Source organism: Lynx rufus, unplaced genomic scaffold (assembly GCF_022079265.1).
Source record: "Lynx rufus isolate CCGP_SWC_20201006 ecotype Redwood Valley unplaced genomic scaffold, mLynRuf1.p SCAF_6, whole genome shotgun sequence".
Taxonomy (NCBI): domain Eukaryota; kingdom Metazoa; phylum Chordata; class Mammalia; order Carnivora; family Felidae; genus Lynx; species Lynx rufus.
In genome coordinates, this window is record NW_025814878.1 from 91,769,761 (window position 1) to 91,790,768 (window position 21,008).

The following is a 21,008-nucleotide window of genomic DNA, read 5'->3' on the forward strand; positions in this document are numbered from 1 at the left end:
GGCCTCCAATGAATCTCCACTACAAAAAAATGGGGAAGAAACAACATGAAGAGCACAAAGGTTGAGGAGGCGGGGCCCAAACATGTGGTAGAAAATGTCCTAGGCTAACATGGAGTGAACGAGTGAACGGGAAGTGGGAGTATCTCCCAGGGTGGAAGGGATTCAAAGATGCTGACAGTCCTTGAGAACTGGAAGAAAACTTGATTCTTGTTTCTTAATTTTCAAAAAGCTGGTAAAGATGGCACAAAAAGAACATCTTTATCTGACAGTGAACCTGATGATAGCAAATGAGAGTCAACTGACAAAATCAAGCGGCTTTGACCACAGTTATCAATGAGAATTAATGTTCCCCATGAAATGGAAAGATTTAAATGAGGCCGACTTAGCAATGGCAATCAAAACCATAATGTTCTCAGATTGTAATTGCTTTTTATGAAGAGAGGCTAATTTGACATTTTTGCCCAGAAAATGAAGCTCAATATTGTTTGCATTGCAAGCTATAAATACATAAAGCTAATCTGGATCCTGACTCTCTTTCTCCTCCAGCGTGAAAGAATACCTACATTCTCATGAAAATTGAGTTCGATGTATTCATTTTGAAGTAGTATTTGAGGGGAAGTCGAGGTTTTTGTGTATCCACAGCACTAGTTACTTCTAACAAATGAAAATGTTCTACGGTTGTTTCATTTATCACACATAAAAGAATAATCAATATACAGGTCAACCTTGTTAGTAAACAAAATGCAAACTAAATTCAGGTATTTAGTCTAATGTCTAATGTTAGAAAAAACAATGCTCGATTCTCGGAAGCTTTTAGTGAAACAGCTACATTTTAATTACTGAAGACAGTATAAATTGATGTAACTCTTATACCAAAAAATTTGGAAATATGTCAGGTCATGAAAATGTATATACCCTTTGACCTGGTAAATCCCACTGCTGGGAACTTATACAAAGAAAATCAAAAACAAAGAAAAAAGGAAAAAGCTCTCTGTATATAAATATGTTGCAGGAATAAGAAACAACCTGGAAACAACCTAAATGCCTAGTTAGGGGAATGGCTAAGTAAATTATACAACTATATGGAATAGAGGTTTTAAAGTTGACAATTAGCAGACTTTATAGCAGCATTTTTTTAAAAAAAAGGCAAGTTACAATACCGCATTTCAATAATGAGTACAAATTGAGAGAAATGATGCATTTGGAAAAAGATGAAGTGGACATATAGTTGTTCACAGTGGTAAAATCAGGTGAATTCTCTCACACTTTATGCCATGTTTTCACACACAGGAAGAAATATATTCATATTATCAGATGCATAAATCTTAAGTCAAAATTGATTCAGATGTCCAAAAAAGGTGCTTTATGAAAAAGATGGAGGGAAAGCTTCTTATTTTGGGATCCCTTTTAAGCACACTTCTTAGTTAACAGATGTGTAGTAAGTGTGTGTGCTGATTAAGTAAAGAATTTCTAGTCAACCAAATGCCCCATGTGCCCAAGTATCTCCACGCCAGATAAAGCCCAGGAAGGAAAATAATGCTTTTGCCCCAGGCTGAGCACTAACTCTCTCCTATATACTAAGTATTCAACCACAGAATAGTAAAAAAAATATATATTAGGTGCTAGATCCTAATACAAGACAAGAATTCAATCTAAAAATTTCTAGAAAGATAATTAAAATACTTCTAGTTTTAATTATGTTAATCACAAAACTGATGACACTGGGATATTTTCCTCATCTGAAATAATCAGTATCAAATGTTATGCCTAACATAAAGAACTAGTATTTAACCATTTTTACGTCATTATTTGTAAGTGCTCTTCTGTTTCAAAACTAATTAAATTTGCCTTCAGCATTTTGTTGCAGAGTTTTGGAACCAGCTCCTTTAGAATGCTCTAACAGCTTGATGGCCTTGTCAGAGTTTTCAATATTTCTAAGCAGAGTCTCTAATCTTCTCTTAATTTTCTTCTGATCTTCAAGAGCACAGCCAATCACTATGGACTGAAACTTCTGGTCAACAGGCCCAGATGGCACCTCAGATGAACAAGCACTGTACAGTGACATCAAGTGACTCTTGGCGTTTCCCAAATCATCCAGAAACTTACTGACCACCTCATCAATAATCCTGGTGGCATGCTTTAAGGATTCTTGCTGCTGGGGATTTCTAATAGTTTCTACTGAAACTTCAACGGTGAGCGTTCTTCCCATCAAACGGTTTGCCGTCAGATTTAATTCTTCTCTTTCTCCTAAACGTAGAAAGTATCAATCAATATGAGATATAAATTTATCGATGTTGAGAACACAAAGGCATTCTTTTGTGGCTAAAACTATTTTCTGTAGTGCCTCTGCTATGAAATTTTTAGAGTAAAAGTTAAAACTATAGCACATAAGATTAACTATGTGTATTACAAAGAGAGGTTGCAGAATACCTTTCCCTGAAAGTCTTTATACATGGGATACCAGATGACTTCTCAAGTGGTTATGTTTGAAAAAGTTTGGGCGGGCATACATTTGTAACTGGGATGGAGATCAAGTCTTAACACAGAGTGAATAGTGAACATAACCAGGACTTTGTGCTGGGTAGACAAGAGATCAGATACGGTGGATCTCTCCATACGGATGTGCACGTAGGGGAAGAAAAAGAATTTTCCCTGTACCTTTCTGAGCTCTTGGCTGAGAAACGTAATAAAAGACAGATTCACAAGAAAAAAACCCCAGAAATTTATTAATATGTATACTTCAAATATACATAAGAGATTGCCAGGGAAACGGAGATGGTCTAACTCCCTGAGATGGCCTGAGCCACCACCTTAAAAACCATCTTCAGCTAAGGACTAAGATGTTGAGGGAGGTCTTCCCCTCCTTAGGGAGGTTACTAGGAAAAGCAGGATAAACCAGGCTAAGGCTGTTTTGCAGATGTAGTAGGTGCTTTCTGCATAGATAAGAGTTTCTTGTGACTTCTAGTCATCCTTCTTTCTGGTACACAGAGTTCCTTACAAATGGAACTTTCCTTTGTAAATTTAAACTTCCCTTACAAAAGAATGACTTCTACTCTGTTTTCAGAGCTTCTCCTGTGTCTGCAGTTTCTCAGAAATAATCAGCTTGAAATAATTCTCATGCCAAGAGGTATACTTTCGGATGACATAGTCTGCACGTGTATCAGAATACAATGACCCAATTTTGGCTGACAAAAACTTAGCCACAGTAGTGGAGAAAAAGCTGGCCTCAGAATGAGACACTGGCTTCATCTTCTCCAGCCAAATTTAAGCAGGCCAGTAGTATAAGTCTTGGCCAGCACAGAGAGGCAATGGTGGGGAGAGGGGCGCTGGGTCAACATTTCATTATTTATATGAAAAACTCAGCAATCTTATGTGTGTTCTGTTCTGTGACTTCCTTCCTAATTCATGGATCTTTGGCCAGGATGGGGAAAAGACTGGCTAGGTCTTAACCCCGCTGTGCATGTCTAACATTTCAGGGCCTGGAGTTAGATGGCACATTCATGGTACCAGCTGCTGGCCTATTAGCTTGTCCCGGGAAGCACCAGGGCAACCAAATTAGGAAGACCCACTGCTAGTGAAAGGAAATTACAAGTACCCTGTTTCTCCATGGGCAGTCATGCTTTTCGTATGGAAACAATAGCACATTTTTACATTAATGGGGTTTTATCGGGTCCATAATTTATTTCCCCTGAATTTTCTCTCCTTCCTCTCTTTAAGTTACACCTCAACCCCTCCCTTTGTGTCTTCTCTGCTTTTATACTTCTATGGTCCAATAACTTCTGAGGAGCTGAAGTTAGAAGTGTGAGCCTGAGGTCAAAGCCACAGCCTTACTGCTCGGGGCTACCTCTTCTGGAGCTTAGAGGCCTTTTCTACCATTTCCAATCATGTCCCTGAGGTAGGGGGTGGGCCAGAAGGGTGACCTCTGGGTACGTGGCTCTTGTTGTAATAGACTGACAGCTGCAGCTGCTGTCTGCTGCTCACGGGAGATGCCAAAGCCAGGCGTGCTCATTCCTCAAGTCAAGCGAACATGGACCCATGTGTATCCCAAATCCCTTCACGGAGTGGAAAAGATGAGCTCCCTTCCATGCAAATGCTCTCACCATCGCTGATCTGCCTCATGTCCTGGCTATTCTGGATGCTGTGGATCATCTCCAGGAGGATTTCTTTCTCTTGCTCCACAGCAGTTGCCGCTTCTCTCAAAGCCTCCACCCTGTAGAAATTGGGAAAACAAAAGTTACCATATGGAAGTTTAGTTTTCCTCATCTCTATCATGTGCTCCAACTCAAGTTTCAAGATCACTAGAAGCACCTTTCAAAAATTCTTTATTCCTTTTTAAAAAGTTCTTTAACTTTTCTATTGTTTTAAATCCACCTACCCCACTCCCATTTTCCTCCCTGCTTGTATGGCGACCATTCTGTTTAGTGTTTATCTATTTTGTACTTGTTCTTAACAAAACGTGTATTTTGTGTTTTCACCTATTTTCAATTTATATCTCACTCTGTTTCCCCTCAGCATTATTTTATTAAGAACCATCCAGCTTCCTATGTGAACATCTAGTCAGTAGCTTCTGATTGCTGCATATCATATACTTCATGCATATCCAGCTGGTTTTACATCCACTCTCCCAGTGGAGACACCTACCTTATCCCCTCACTTTCCATCACCACAAAAAATGCTTACACGAATACATGTCCCCTCATGGACTGAATGAGAATCTCCTTAGGATGTATCCCAGGGCAGGATTGCTGAGACAAGGGTACAATTGTTCTTCTGGAACGGCTATGCTAGACCACTGTTTGGAAGCAAGAATTCTTGTCCCCTCAAAGGTCCTTCGAGCTGGACCAAGAAATAAATTGACATGAGACAGATTAAGAGGAGAAAATCAAATATAACAGTGTACATTGGACGAGATTCCAAAGATAGTCAGGCAAAATGAGGTGTATACGTCATTCTGAATGAAGAAAGAGGGAGTAGGGGTCTGGGACTTCGGACAAAAGGAATATACTTCACAGGGTGAAAAGAAGAGCAGATGTTTGGTAATTAGATGTTTGCCTTACCAAAAAGATGGGCCATTCAGATAAAATTTATCTCTGTTTATAACCCTTATTTTGGGAAAGACCCCTAATTTAGATTCTTCTGTGTGGTTAAGGGAGGGGTAAAAGTTTCTCTTGAGCCTGCAGGTTCTCAAGTGCCTTCAGCTCAAAATAACCCACATGCCAAAGTGGCACATTCTGGGGGGCCCTGTCCTGAACTCCTTGACAATATTCCCAGCAGCAAAGCAGAGGAATCCCTGTGTACCCAAAGCCCTACCAATACTCAGCATTTTCCAACTTTCTACTTGTTGCCAGTCTAGTAAGTGTGCAGTGATATGTTCGTACCTAACTTGCATGTCTGTCATTACTAATAATTTTGGACATCTCTTTGTATTCTTGTTAGCTTCTTCATAGCCTGTACCTATTTTCACTTCATTTCATTTTCTTTTTCCCCCTCCCTCCCTCCCTTGTTTATCTTTTTTAAACAGGGGTTACTGTCCTCTTGTTGATTTGCATGTTAAAGCAATTAATCCCACATTAGTTAAAGACATTATAATTATCTTCTCCCATTCTATCATACATGAATTTTGTCTGGGATATACTTCACCGAACAGACATCCTTACTTTGAAGTGATCAAATTGATCTTTTCTTGCTTTTCTTTTGCCTTATGGTTTATGCTTTTGAAGTTTTGCTTCAGGATCTTTCCATCCTAAGTCCTGAGATATTTTCCTATATTTCTATTAACTTTATTGCTTTATCTTTCTCATATTTATGTTTTAGTCCATCTAGAATCCACCTTGTATGTGTTTAGGTAAGGATTTTGCTTTATTTTCTCCAAATAGTGAACCGGCTTCTCCAACATTCTATCCACCAAAAATCTACCTTTCCTCCAATGATTTATAGATCGTCTACTCTTAGAAATCTCTATTTCATTCGCTAGTATATTTGTTCTTTTTTAATGTTTTTATTTATTTTTGAAGGAGAGAGACAGAGCATGAGCAGGGGAGGGGCAGAGAGAGAGGGAGACACAGAATCCGAAGCAGGCTCCAGGCTCTAAGCTGTCAGCACAGAGCCCGATGCAGGGCTCGAACTCACAAACTGTGAGATCATGACCTGAGCCGAAGTCGGATGCTTAACTGACTGAGCCACCCAGGTGCCCCTACTAGTATATTTGTTCTTACACCAACACCCATTTTTTAAAAAACAGCAACAGCCTGGTAATATGCCTTAATATTTGGCAGAACTAGTCCCCTAATCTTAAATGTTAACTTAGCTATTTGGACTTTTAATTCTCCATATTAACTCTAGAGTAAGTTTATCAGGTTTCTCAAAGAACTGAGATAAATTTGGCATCTTTAGCATACTGCCATTCTATCCAGAAGCATGATGTGTCTTTCCATCTATTCAGATCATCTTCTATCTTCTCTATTTTTATTTTTTTATTATATTTTTAAGATTTTATTTTTGGGGGGCACCTGGGTGGCTCAGTCAGTTAAGTGTCCTGTCTGACTCTTGATTTTTGGCTCAGGTTATGATCTCACAATTAGTGAGTCCGAGCCTGGCATCAGGTTCTGTGTTGCTGGTGCAGAGCTTGCTTGGGATTCTTGCTCTGCTCAACATGTTATCTCTCTCTGTCTCTCAAAAAAATAAACTAAAAAAAAAAGGATTTTATTATTTTAAGTAATCCCCGCACCCAATGGGAGGCTTGAACTCACGACCCTGAGATCAAGAGTCACATGCTCAATTGACTGAGCCAGCCAGGCACCCCTCTTTTATATTCTTAGAGTTTTGAAGTATTCTTTTAAAAAATTTTTAATATATTTTTAAAGCTTATTTATTTTGAGAGAGAGAGACAGAGAACATGAGCAGGGGACGGGCAGAGAGACAGGGAGAGAGAGAATCCCAAGCAGGTTCCACACTGTCAGTGCAAACCCTGATTTGGGGCTTTAACTCACAAACCATGACACCATGACCCGAGCCGAAACCAAGAGTCAGACACTTAACCAACTGAGCCATCCAGGTACCCTGAGTTTTGAAGTATTCTTAATGGTAGTCTTTGTGGACTCTTCTGAGCGCTTTGATCCTTTGAGCATACTGTTGTTATTGTGAATATTTTAAATTATAATTTCTTGCTGGTTATTGCTGGTTGGAGAAATGCTGCTTTTAGAAGGTTCATCTTGTACTTGGTAACTGATTTATTAATTTTAATAATTTATCGTTTGATTCAGTGATTCGTCTAGATTGGTGGGCATATCATCTGCACAAAATGACAGTTTTACTCTCTTCCTTTTCAATCCTATCAGCTCCTATTTTAATTTATTTTTAGTATTGACTAAAGTCCTCTGTTACTTTATTAAGCAGTGGTGATTAGACAGGGCACCTGTGTCTTTTCCTGAATTTAAAGGAAATGCCTGTTTAGGTTTTTGGTATAAAGACCAGATCGAGCTATAGAAGCACTACTTTTCCTAATTCCCTTGAGTATAAATAAATACACATGCGCTCTTATTACACATACACATGAACACACCCAGTCACCAAAGAACAAGACTGTGGAATTATGAGAACAGAAAAAAAGAAAATCTTGTATGTTTAGGGTGCTTTGTTTTCAGGGCAATTTCTTGCTATACGTTATCCTGTAACTAAGTAAGTTGCCATTTCTGCAAAATGAACAGTGACAGACTTAGATCCTCGGTATTCAGATGGCCTGAGAATCATGAGATCATGAAGATCTAATCTTGATTGCTGCCTTAAGTGGGCACAGAAGGAACAACTTCACTAATGTTTGAACACATGTCCACTCCATATAAGGCTTCCCCTACTCACCCTAACCACACATTTGCCTTTTCCCCAACAGCCATCCACCTGTTAGACCCCAAAATAGCACTGATAGACTATAAAGTCACACGGTCTCTTTGTTCATCAAGATACTAAATATATGTTGAACTTTGTGTTCATAAGAGCCAGAAAAACAAAGAGCCGGTAAGAATCTTATGTGACAAATGTGGCTGGAAAGCACAATAAAACCAATATTCTATAAAACAGCAATAATGCCAACAGCAGGCCCACTTCCAGCACCATTCATTGCGTACTTCAATATTTTACATTAGCAAACTCTCAGGCAGATAACCTAGGGCCCAGTACATAGAAGAGATATTGAGTAGGAACTAATATGAAATATTTATGCGAAAAACACAAACCGTGACTATACTGTTTAAATGACACAGATGAATCATGTGATTAGTAAGTGAGAAGATGCTGAAAGAAGAGATTAATTTTTCAACACTCTTTGAGTTTGTACTCAAATGCACAATGATAGAGAATTAAATGTTACTCTAAAAAGGAAATCTTCATTTACATCAAGTTATGACAGTAAGTTCATGGAATTGTTAACAAGAAATTGGTTTAAGAGGAGATGCTCTAGAAAAAACCCCCAAAAATATAAGGAAGATATTTTGTCATTAAATGAGACTAAATGCAGAAGAAATTATTGTTAATGTTTATTTATTTTTGAAGAAAGACAGCGAGCGAGCATGAGCTGGTGAGGGGCAGAGAGAGAGGAAGACAGATAGGCTCCGTGCTGTTAGCACACAGCCTGACATGGGGCTCAAACCCATGGGCCATGAGATCATGACCTGACTCAAAGTCAGACCTTTAACTGACTGAGCCAAACAGACGCCCCAAATACAGAAGACACTAGATGGAACTTTTAAGGGTTGTGGGGTTTTTTGTTGTTGTTGTTGTTTTGTTTTTGTTTTTCTCCCCAAGGCTAGAAATTGCCAGGGCATTTTCCCTGTGATAAACAGACTTCACTTTTAATGGAACCTCTCATATACATTTTTATGTATACTTTTTTCATTTCATAGCAAAGGTAAAATGCATTCTTTAGAATGTAAACATTTCAAGGTTTTTTTGTTTGTTTTTTTTTTTTTGGCACCATCGACCTTTCATGTGCAGTTCCCTCTAGCTGAACCTAGACCTCTATTTAAATTTATGTAAGTAATATTTGCACTGTCAGCTACTGAGATCCTTAAATTCATCTCACATATAAATCTTTCTATCTACAACCCTTCCATTTAGTTCTAGAAAATTGTTAGTCATAGTATCTTCGAATATTCCCTGTCCTCCATGCTATTATTTTCCTCCGGGACTCTGGTTAGACAAGTGTTGGACCACCTCACTTTACCCTTCAAGTTTTTAAACATCATTTGACAACACTTCTCTTGGCGGAGAAGGGTGGTTCTGTTTTTATTAACAGATCCTAGAAGAGCTACATGTCCAAAATTGGGAAAGAAATCCTCATACCATGGCTGGCCTGGGTTGTACTCCTGGAAAACTCTCTGCATAAAATCACAACTAAGCAGGCTTAACACAAAGAAATTTTAGTCAGAAATTCTTAGGAGGGCGAAACTTGAAGTGCCCACATCCTCCACTAGTGTTCGGGTCTCCTGAACCTCACACATCTCTGCAGCCTAGGTAGCAAAATTATACACTTGTGAGGCCTGACAGCGACTTCACCAGACTGAGGCTACTGTGGATATGTCCACTAACACAGCATTCAGTGAAGCCACAATGGCTTTTCAGTCACACTGTTCAAACCGGCACTGCCGATTACTGGCTGTGTAACCCAAGTTCTCTTTGCCTCAATTTCTTCATTTATGAAATAGGGATAATGAGATGGTGGTTGTGACTGAATGAAGTAAAGCAGGTAAAGAGTTTAACACAGTTGACTGACAGCACTGACTACAACAATTATGTTTATGAGTTACTACATGTCATGTGTCTAGAATTGGTGCTGGTAAACATTAGCTTCATGCTATTTATTACACACTTACCATTATGGACTCAGGCTTATAAATACCAAGAACTTGTGCTTTCATACAAAGGAAGAGAAATGGCAAATGCTCCTGTCATGAATTTAGTTGAAATAAATAATTTCTAAAATAGGTTCTTAAAATCACAGTCCATCTCTTATTAAATACTCATATCCAAGAAACAAGTGTTGGTAAGGATGTGGAGAAAAAGGAACCCTTGTACACCGTTGGCAGGAATGCAAACTGGTGCACACACTGGAAAACAGTATGGAGGTTCCTCAAAAAACCAAAAATGGAATTACCCTATGATCCAGTAATCACACTACTGGGTATTTACCAAAAGAGTACAAAAATGCTGACTTGAAAGGTTATATGCACTGTTACGTTCATTGCAGCATTATTTATAATAGCTTAATTGTGGAAATAGCCCTAGTGTGCATCAATAGATAAATGAATAAAGAAGATGTGTATATACATACGCACACGTATGCACATACATAATGGAATATTACTCAGCCATAAAAAAGAATGAAATCTTGCCATTTGCAACAACACGGGTGGAGCTAGTGTATAAGGCTAAGCGAAGTCAGTCAGAGGAAGACAAATAACATATGATTCTATTCATATGTGAAATTTAAGAAACAAAACAAATGAACAAAGGGAAAAAAAAAGAGAGACAAACAATAAAACAAGACCCTTAATTATAGAGAACAAATTGGCAGTTACCAGAGGGAGGGAGTGGGTGGGATGGGTAAAATAGGTGAAGGGGATTAAGAGAAAACTTATCTTTTTTTTTCTTCTTAAGTTTTTTTTAATGTTTATTTTTGAGAGAGAGACAGAGCGTGAGTGGGGGAGGGGCAGAGAGAGAGGGAGACACAGAATCTGAAGCAGGCTCCAGGCTCTGAGCCTGACGCGGAGCTCGAAACCCACAAACCCTGAGTCAAAGTCAGATGCTTAACCAACTGAGCCACCCAGGTGCTACTTAAAGATTTTATTTTTAAGTAATCTCTACACCCAATGTGGGGCTCAGTCAAGAGTCACATGCTCTACTGAGCCAGCCAGGTGCCCCAAGAGTACACTTACCTTGATGAGCTCTGAGTAATGTATAGAACTGCTGAATCAGGGCACCTGGGTGGCTCAGTCGGTTAAGCGGCTGACTCTTCAGCTCAGGTCTTGATCTCACGGTTCGTGAGTTTGAGCCCCTCCTCGGACTCTGTGCTGACAGTGTGGGGCCTGCTTGGGATTCGGTCTCCCTCTCTCTTTGCCCCTCCCCCATTTGCTCTCTCTCTCAAATAAACTTAAAAAAATATATATACTTAAAAAAAAATAAGAATGGCTGCATCACTATATTGCACACCTAAAACTAATATAACACTGTATGTTAACTATGTTGGAATTAAAATAAAAAATAAAAATTAAAAAAATACCCTTGTATATAAAGAATGCTACAAGGATTACTTATATTCTAGGCAGTGTAAGATTTTGAGTAAGTTTTCCTAATCATCACCAAAATATGAAAATACACTCACCACTGCAACCCTGCAATGTGAAGATGGAACTGGTGCTTAGGAGCCTCTCATTAGTACTGTGGCCTTAGGCAAGCCACTCAATCCCTCTGGACTTGGGTTCCCTCATTTCTAAAAGAGATAACATTCTTGTGCCCTCCTCTGCCTCAAAGGGTTTTGTAAGGTTCAAATGACAATGTATATGAGAAGCGCTCTTTTAAATTATAGGCTGTTGTTCAATATTAACTCTGAGGCCACTTGTTTTGTGACTCGTGGGACACTGGCACACCCTAAGAAACTTCAAGCAACAGGAAACTTTCAGCCAAATGATCCATATCACTCCCGGCCCCAACCCTTCATTCTCTGGCTGTCGGGTAAGTCACTGGGCAGGGGAAGGACCTACAACGTGACCAGTTTTGGGAAATTTGTGAACAATCTTGCAGTCCTATCATTTTCCCCTCTGCCACTCTCCACAACCCATATCTCAAACATCTTCATTACCATCGAGAGCCTTCTAGGAGCCACTCAATACTTGGCATCAGTAGGTGTTCAGTATTTACTGTATTCAACACCAATTTAAATGTAATTTTTGGGGCACCTGTCTGGCTCAATTGGTGCAGTGTGTGAATCCTGATCTTGGGGTTGTAAATTCAAGCCCCATGATGGGTGTAGAGATTACTTAAAAATAAAATCTTTAAAAAAAAAGGGATTTTTCACTTCTTTCAGTAAAGTCATATATTCATCCATATACTATTCCTCCATTTTGAAATACTGTAAGCAGCAAGAGTTAGGGGTCCCTGGGCAAAGAAAGACAGACATAGCTTTCTTGATGTAAGAGAAGTCATTTTAGGCCCCAAACCATCTTGTGAAAGAATGTGAGAACAGCCACCATCAGGCCAGGAGATAGTCTAATCATAGTCAGAAAGCAAAGACTGACCTGATGCACACTCCTGAGTTATCTCTACAGGATTTAAACCCCTTTGAGTACTCAGATCCCAGACCAACTGACGCCAGGGAACGGATGCTGCTGACCCTTTGCAGTCCTTGTGACTTTGACTTGGAATCAGTCACCCCATTGCCATGCTGTATTCCCCGCTGTGCAAGCCTCTTCCTGAATATGTATGCACCCTTAGCTTAAAACTCCCCCAATCTTGTTGTTCTGGGACACACTGCTTGGGAAAGATCCCCCATGTTCTCCTTCACTTGCTGCAAGTAAAACCCTTCCTTTTCCTATTCTTTGGCTTGGTTGTATCTTTTGGCTTGACACCCACCAAGAGGCAAACCCAGCTTCAGGTAACAGTAAGACACATCTAACTTTAAGAGAATTCAGGCATGAATTATTAAGCTCTATTGCCAGTCTTCCTGGGTTCTGGCTGGGGGACCCTGGACAAGTCATGTATCTTCCTAAGCCTCAATTTCCCATGTGGAGAATGGAGGTAATAGTAACTTCCACAAAGGAATGGGCCCTGGTATACAGAGTCAGTGCTCATTTAACGAATCATTGTTAGCATGTATTATTCATAAATTACAGTGACTTAAAAAAAAGTAACAATAATAAGCAAGGTGTCTTGAGCCACTGATGAATGTAAAAGTCAGATGCCATTTAGAATTGGTCAAAAAACTGGGAGAGAAAGGAATCACCTTTTCAGGAGGAAGCAAAAAAGGAGATGAGATGGAGTCAAGAAAGAAAGGCCAGTGTCATGGTAAAGTATTAGAAACAAATGGAATTCCTTTAATTTGTAGAATGCTGCCAAACATTTTAAAGCATTTAAAAACTCACATACGCTACCAGTTCATACTCTAGCTCATAAAGCATTCAGCAAATTGTTTTCAGTTTCATATGGAAGACATTTTACCACAAATGACACAATTAGTATGGCTGGGGAACAGTAAATGCAAGCTTCTAAGTACAAACTACAGTGATTTATTCTACCTAAAACACTGCCTTATGAGTCATCCTTAATATAAAATTAAACTATTAGAGCAAAATTACCTTGAATATGTTTTCTTTTACAAATAGATCTAGGCATGAGGCTAGTTTTTAATAGTGCGGTGCTCTGTGACACTGCTCATGTGGTTTCAAAGGAACTTTAAAGCATCAGCATTTGCATTTTTATTTTCACTACCTTCTAAAATACTTCCTTAGATCAGTATTACTTTTTATTTTAAGGAAGAAACAAAGCTTACAAAAGGCTAAAATTACTAGATAAGTCCTTAAAATGAGTAATTAGCACATTTTAATCAGTCTTTCTTCCTCAGCTCAAGGGTTAAACAAGTTATAATGTAATCACTTGTATACAGTAATCAATTCACATTAATCAAACATTAAGAAGAATGTACTAATACTCACAACAGAGGCTTTCCTTTAAAGATAAGTACTTGCCTGCTTTTCCACCTACCACACACGAGGTGTTAAGTCAAGTTTGAGGAGAATGACTCAGCTTGAAGAAGGGAAGGGCAAAATCCTCCTCATTCCTTTCAGGAAAAATCGTTTCTGACCAGGAGGGAGAGAGCCGTGAAATAGTTAAGAACTTGCCCTCAAAGTTCTAAATACCTGGGGAGATGCGGGAGTTAGTTGTTTTGTTTTGTTTTGAGTGTCTTCATTTCCTCATCTTTTTTTCATTTATTTTTATGTTTACAATTTTATTTAAATCCAAGTTAGTTAACATACAGTGTAATAATGGTTTCAGGAGGATGTGGGGAGTTACTTGTAGCGCTGCCACATAAAAAGAAGTATTATTCTTCAGAGGGGCATTAAGTAGCTTGAAGCTACTGATCAGTCTTGTTCCACTTTCTCCGGGGGCTGAATGCATCAAGCTCAACCATGGGGAAGCCTTAGTTTTCTTTTGTTCCATTTGTCTCATTCTGAGCCGAACTCTAGAATGTGGTTTTGGCTCTGATTTCCCTATGTGTTGCCATCCATGAAATCATCCTGGAAGGAGAATTTCTCATCTTTTGACTCTTTTCTCAGGATAATAATAATTGCCTCAACTGCTGAGATATACTGTGGTTATGAATGCACTTTGTTGGCAAATAGACACCCCTTCTTATTTTGGTATATAAATCCAGGGAGATAAAGACATACATGCACTGCTTCCTAAAATTTTTGGCTTACATACTTCTTTGCTCCTCCAGAACCTGGTGAGAACTATAGAAAAAAAATTCGGTGTAGTTTCAGGGGCTGCAGAGCCTTAATAAGATTTTCATTTAACTACATCTGCACACAATTGTCACAGTAACTTTGGTGACATAAACGTTTACAAGAAGTACATAAAAGTTTTAATACACTAAGGGAAACAAGTATTTCCAAAATTTATTATAAATTACTTAGAGATTGCACATAAGCGTAACTCTGTAATACTTAATAAAATCTTATTCAGTTGAGAAGGAAAAAAAACGGGTGACTATCTTATGCTTTTGGGCCAATGATTAGCACTTTCAAGAAGGTGTCAGTCAGTACAGTCAATGTCTTCTACGGAAGGAGGTACACAAATACTGTGAAACTAACGGAAAGGCTGCATGCAGGGTTAGGAGGAAAACGAAAGCTGCAGGGTCTTATTACACCAAGTACCCAGCCATTGTTCTCCCCGCAGCCCCTCATTTGTCCTACTCCTCCCTACTCCTTGCTATCAGACGGGTCCCTGGGTTTTTAGGTTTTTTGCTCTGCTGGGTTTTGGAGCAAAGAAACTGATCACTCACCAGTAAACTGCTGCCGCTCTTAAAAATGAATAATAGGAAAAGAGCAAGTTAAAAAACACTTGGGAAGACCGCACACTGGCACTCAGAAGGTTCTAGAAGTTCTGTAGACACGGAGTGTCACAGTCTGTAATCTCAAATAACGCCACTCTAACTTTTACCTTCTCTGGTTTTTCTCCGTTCCCAAACGCTCAGGTCTGTTAACGAGAACGTGGCCACCAATAATGCGCTCACAGGTTCTTAAATCGCATGCGTTCTCTCTCCGACGGAGAGGAAAATCCACCAAGGGCGAGAGAAAACTGCACCATCCCCATGAAGAACAAATCTCAAGCAAGCAACTTCTGTGGCCGCAGCCTGCCCCGGGACCGTGCCGGACCGGCCCGCAGCGCACGGCCTCCGCCCGCAGACCGCCCCGCCGCTCACCTGAGCTCCAGCTGGTCCAGGCTCTCCAGCAGGCGGCTGGAGCGGTCGGCCATGGAGGAGGAGCGGCAGAAGCGCCCCTCGTTGGCTTTCGCGTTGATCTTCGCCTGAGCCATCTGAACCTCCGAGGCGGGGCGGCCAAGAGGTCACCGGCCTCTCCGGCGGCGGCGAGTGGAGAGTCCCGCGGCCGCAGGCGTCGCCGTCACCGCGCGGGGCGCCCGCCTCCCTCTGACGCCCGCGGGGGGCGGCCCGGGAGGATGCGCCGACACCGCCGCCGCCGCGTGGCCAAACAAGGGCAGGCGCGCCGCCCGCCGGGCTCAGGGTACGGTCCCCGGCGGGGAGCTACTGCGGCTGCGGGAGGGAGCTCGCTGGCCACGGGGCCTCGAGGGTGGGCAGCCAGGGCCCGGGGCCGGAGGAGCGGCCTCCGAGGCACCTGGAGGGGCTGACGAAGGAAGGGGAGGACCTAACTCGATCGCCCCTTCTTGCTCTCCAGACCCGGAAACAACCGAAACCCCAGAGGAGGCTCACAGAACAGCCCTCTACCCCTACCTCTGGGCGCCCCCGACTCTGTGCAGCCTGGATGTAGCCAATTCCCCACACGCCAAGGTACCTAATGGTAGGCTGTGGGTATTACCCAGTGATGGCTTCGCTTAGTTTCTCCCAGCTCTCCTAATTCACGCCCAAACCAAAACCATTAAAATCCTTTGATATGGGGAGAAAAGGTTCCTTTGTGGCACCGATGGCATCTAAGTACGGCTCCTTGGCAGTCTGTACTTGCCCGACCCTGTCTCAACATTTCCTTTCCTGAGGTGGAATAAATGAAAGCCTGGATAAAACCACTGAAGCTTACAGAGGGGGGGAAAAAAAGGAAAGAAAGAAAAAGCTACCCCATCTTTCTTTGTCTTTCACACCCAGTTGATTTAAATCTCCTGTTGAAAAGATACGGCAAGTCACTAGGGCAGACACTATAAAGGTCAGTGAAAGAACAGGACAGGGAATACAAAGATTTATGTACTTAAAAACTTGTGCTTTGCTCCCATCTCATTATAGCTGTCCGCCTCATATTGCAAGGATGAGAATATATATACAGGGCACATTAAATGATAGATAATAACAGTTTAAAGCTGAATTACCACCTTTAATCTGAGATCAAAGACATTTAAATACCTGAACAGAGAGGAGTGCTGTAAGCCTGGATTCCAGTTCCCTCTGAACTCCATCTAAATACTAATAAACTATTGGTGTAGGGGATTATTTGACCTCATTAAATATATTTTGCCATTATCATGACACAAACTTGGAATCCAAAGAGATGTTGTGAATGGTTTGAAAGTCTATCATGGAAGTTTAGAATCATCTTGGACTCTCTCTCTCCTATCCTGTAGATCCAATCCATCAGTAAATCCCCTCCCCTTTATTTTTAGAATATACTGATTCTTCTCTCCAATTGCACTGCTACCACCGTGGTCCCAGCCACCATCAGTTCTTACCTGGATTACTCCTAACACCTTCCTGTCTGGTCTTACTTCTCCTCTTGCCTCTGGTGTATATTCTCAATACAGTAATTACAGTAACCCTTCTAAAGAAGGCAGATCACACCATTAATTCTCAGAAACAGGATCTTTCCCTTCTTTATTTTTCCTTCTTTAGTTACCACCATTGGATACACTTGTTTATGATAATGTATAACACTCTATCCAACCCTCTCTTCACCAGTTATGCGAATCATAAAGGAGTGTGGGCTTTGCTTTGCTCACTGGTATATCCCAGTGCTTAGAACAGTCAGTGGCACATGGTAAGTACTCAACAAATACTGTGTGAGGGAATGCATGAAAGAAAAATAAATTAATGATGTAATGAAGATAAGCATCTTTGTCAATGTCAGAAACATATTTACTTTTGTTTTTTTAATCACTTACTTTTGATAATAATACATATAATTTTCTGTAATACCATCTAATTACCTCTCCTCTTTGTGTCTAAATTAAGTTCAAATTATGAAGTAATTAAAAAATGATTTTTTAATTGCTTAACAAGTAGAAATATAATCAGTGACAATTATTAAATAAAACATTGAACGACCCAATTATCTTTTTTTAATGGTCATGATTAAATATCCCTTTACTGTCATATAAAAAATTTCATTTATTCTTTACCATACACACCACAAAAACTTCTTAACAGAACATCTGTGTGTGGCACCTCTGGCAGAGAGGTGTTGATTTCTCTTTCCCACATCTGCTTCAGCACTCTTCTTTCTGGATCATCCTTTGTGCTCCTCACTATTGAGCAAGCTCCTGGAAAGCTCTTTAAGGTCCAGCTCATGACTACCTCCTAAAGCCTTGCTTGATGACTTTAACATACAAATGAAAAGTACAATGTGGTCATTTTGGAAAAATGGTAAATGCTCAACCTACATGTCTACTTAAAAAAAATAAAAGCAGGTAGGACAGAACTGACATCTTAAGAAATAAAAACACAAATTGTTTCCAATGTGGATTGGAAAGACTACAGTAAACAAAAACAAGCAGTAATTGTATTTTACACTAAAATATCTAGTTGCAAAGAAGAAAATTTTAGCGATGATTTTTTTTTTGTCTTAAAGAAAAAATTTATATTTATAGAAAATGTTAAGTTTTGTATGGAATTACTACTCAAAATTTTTAGGAAAGACATTTCTGGTCATGAAGCATATACACAAAGATACTGTGATAAGCCCTTCTTAGTCTTCTAATTATGTAATGTTTTTTATTATTCACAATGGAGCCTAAACATTTAAAAATTAAATGGGTAATATGAAATGTTGGAGACTGACAATTTAATGATTGATTAAAATGAAGACACTTACAATGAAATAAAAATTTTAAAGGGTTAATTAAGGAAGATTACTCCTGAGTAGACCTTTAACATTATTTTTTGAAGATTATGTTTACACAAATATATATAGAAAAAGACTAATATTATTAAAAATACATTTAATTCTATGCAAACATTTTGACATCATTCCCTTTAAATAGTAGATAATACAAGTCACATGATAGTCTAAGCAGGTAAAAGGAATGGAAAGGTTTCTTTTTAATAATTTCAAAGAAATTAGGGTTTGTCTTTTTTTTTAAATTCTACAATGTGCTGCCCCAGTTAAAGTAGGAATATACATCTGAGTGAAACCCACAAAGAACACTGCTGGTAAAAATTTTAATCTGTTTCCATGATCAGTTTTCATTACTCTCTTCTAATAATCATAAACAAAGATCTGAATGGTATTCTATACTAGTGCCACATAAGAAATGGAATTTACAGAAAAACTGATCTATGACAGCTTTATTTATATTCATTTTCACTCTAAAAAAATAAACTAGAATCATTGTACAGTACAAATAAAATTGAAGCACTAATGCTATTTGGGAAACATATAAACAATAGTCGAGGGCTTCTCTATTTTTTAATTCTTTTAACCTAAATATATAAATTCAAAGTTGACTGGAAAACTGTGATAACTATATTAGAATACATGATTTATATTTGCATTAACATGTATTCTACTCCTCTGTACATTTTTGCAAAATAGCACAAAAATACAAAGCAAGTATCAGATGCAAAAGCAAAAAAAGCGTGTTTCCAAATACATCTGTACTAACAGATTTCTGGTCTCCTTTAGAAAACAAACTCAAGAATTCATTATTCTGAGTCTCTTCAAGGCCACTTGATGTTGTGTGGTAATATCTTTATAATTACATTTCCTCAAGACTTCTTCTAATAGCTTCTTCTAATTCCACATCTGCATTAAAAGACAGAATTTTAATATTTAGGGCAGAAAATAAATACATGCTTTATATAAATCTCATCAACTACACTTGGGATGATTTGACAGTTTCTTCATAAAATTTGAGTATTTCAAAACAATAAGAATCTGGATATAGTCTCAGGCTTAATTATAATAAATATGAGCTTAATAAGAAACTTGCAAGTTATTTCCATTTAGGGACATGTAAAGTCAACAACCTTCTAGAATCACTTGAGGCATGCATATAAGAGTTGATATAGGCAAAACCACGAAATGCCAAAATCTCAAAGAGATTAAAAATTTAGTTTGCAGTGCCTGGGTGGCTCAGTAGGTTAAGTGTCCAACTTCGGCTCAGGTCATGATCTCACACTTTGTGGGTCCGAGCCTCACAATGGGCTCTGTGCTGACAGCTCAGAGCCTGGAGCCTGCTTTTGGATCCTCTCTCTCTCTCTCTGCCTCTTGCCTGCTTGTGCTCTCTCTCTCTCAAACATAAACAAACATTTAAGGAAAAAAAAAAAAAGCTACAGGCTAGTGTATAATGTGTGTTAAGTTAAAGCTAGATTCTAGGTCAGGGAGTTGCCCTAAGATGAATTCAAAGGGATGAGGAAATACAAAGAAAACCCAAGTTGCTTCCTAGCAAAGAAAAACAAGGTGACAACACTTATAAAAAATATGAAAACTTATTATAAAGTTATAGTAATTAAGAGTGTGGCCCAGTTTCTAGAAGATAATTCAAGGGGACAGTGTCAAGACCTTAGTGTAGGGAAATATTTATTAAACAGAATTAAAAAAAATATTATGGAAAACTATGGTAATTTGGAATGTATTAAAATTACTTTTATTCATTAAAAGACACCATTAAATGAGGAGCATGGGTGACTAAATCAATTAAATGTCGACTCTTGATTTTGGCTCAGGTCATGATCTCATGGTTTGTGGGTTTGAGCCCCACGTCTGGCTCTGTGCTGACAGTATGGAGCCTGCTTGGGGTTCTCTCTCTCTCCCTCCCTCCCTCCCTCTCTCTCTCAAAATACATAAACATTAAAAAAAAAAAGACACAATTAAATGAGTAAAAAGGCAAGACATACAGTGGGAGAAAATATTTACAATACATGGAACTTGTACCCAGAAAGTATTAAAAAATTTTCAACCCTGATCAATAAAATAATCCACAAGAAAACTGTTAAGAAATTTGAAAAAGCACAAAAGATGTCAAAATGGTCAATAACCTTACTCGTCAGAAAAATGTAAATTAAAACTACCAAGAAATAACAGTATATATCCATCACTAGCTAAAATTAAAGAGATCAAATAATTTAAATGATTAGTGAAAATGTACATCAATGGGAACTCACATATGCAACACAGGACAAAAGAAAGTGGCACAACCACTTTGGAAAAACAATTTGGCATTACCTTCTGAAGGTGAACACAAGCAATCCCACTCCTAGGTATATATTCCCAGAAATGCACACATATGTGTATTAAAAGACATGTATGGGGGCGCCTGGGTGGCTCAGTCGGTTAAGCGTCCGACTTCGGCTCAGGTCACGATCTCGCGGTCCATGAGTTTGAGCCCCGCGTTGGGCTCTGTGCTGACTGCTCAGAGCCTGGAGCCTGTTTCAGATTCTGTGTGTCCCTCTCTCTCTGACCCTCCCCTGTTCATGCTCTGTGTCTCTCTGTCTCAAAAATAAATTAACGTTAAAAAAAAAATTAAAAAAAATAAAAGACATGTATGAGAACATTCACAGTAGTATT

General features: G+C 39.2%; 2 protein-coding genes across 5 annotated transcripts in view; both read right to left on the reverse strand.

Annotated features, from left to right (window-relative positions):
• Positions 1-412: 412 nt before the first annotated feature.
• Positions 413-15,651, reverse strand: BAG2 (BAG cochaperone 2). Its single transcript, XM_047102600.1, has 3 exons — positions 15,470-15,651; positions 4,101-4,210; positions 413-2,247 (listed from the first exon to the last, which is right to left on the reverse strand). The coding sequence occupies exons 1-3, from the start codon at positions 15,580-15,582 to the stop codon at positions 1,835-1,837; spliced, it is 636 nt and encodes a 211-aa protein (XP_046958556.1). The 5' UTR covers positions 15,583-15,651; the 3' UTR covers positions 413-1,834.
• A 1,420-nt stretch (positions 15,652-17,071) lies between these two features.
• Positions 17,072-21,008, reverse strand: part of ZNF451 (zinc finger protein 451) — an 88,653-nt gene continuing 84,716 nt past the window's right edge. For all 4 annotated transcript variants that reach the window (XM_047101628.1, XM_047101626.1, XM_047101625.1 and 1 more), the window contains one exon: positions 17,072-19,244. In XM_047101628.1, coding sequence (XP_046957584.1) covers positions 19,198-19,244 — 47 coding nt within the window. In that variant the 3' untranslated portion in view covers positions 17,072-19,197. The remainder of the gene's footprint in view (positions 19,245-21,008) is intronic.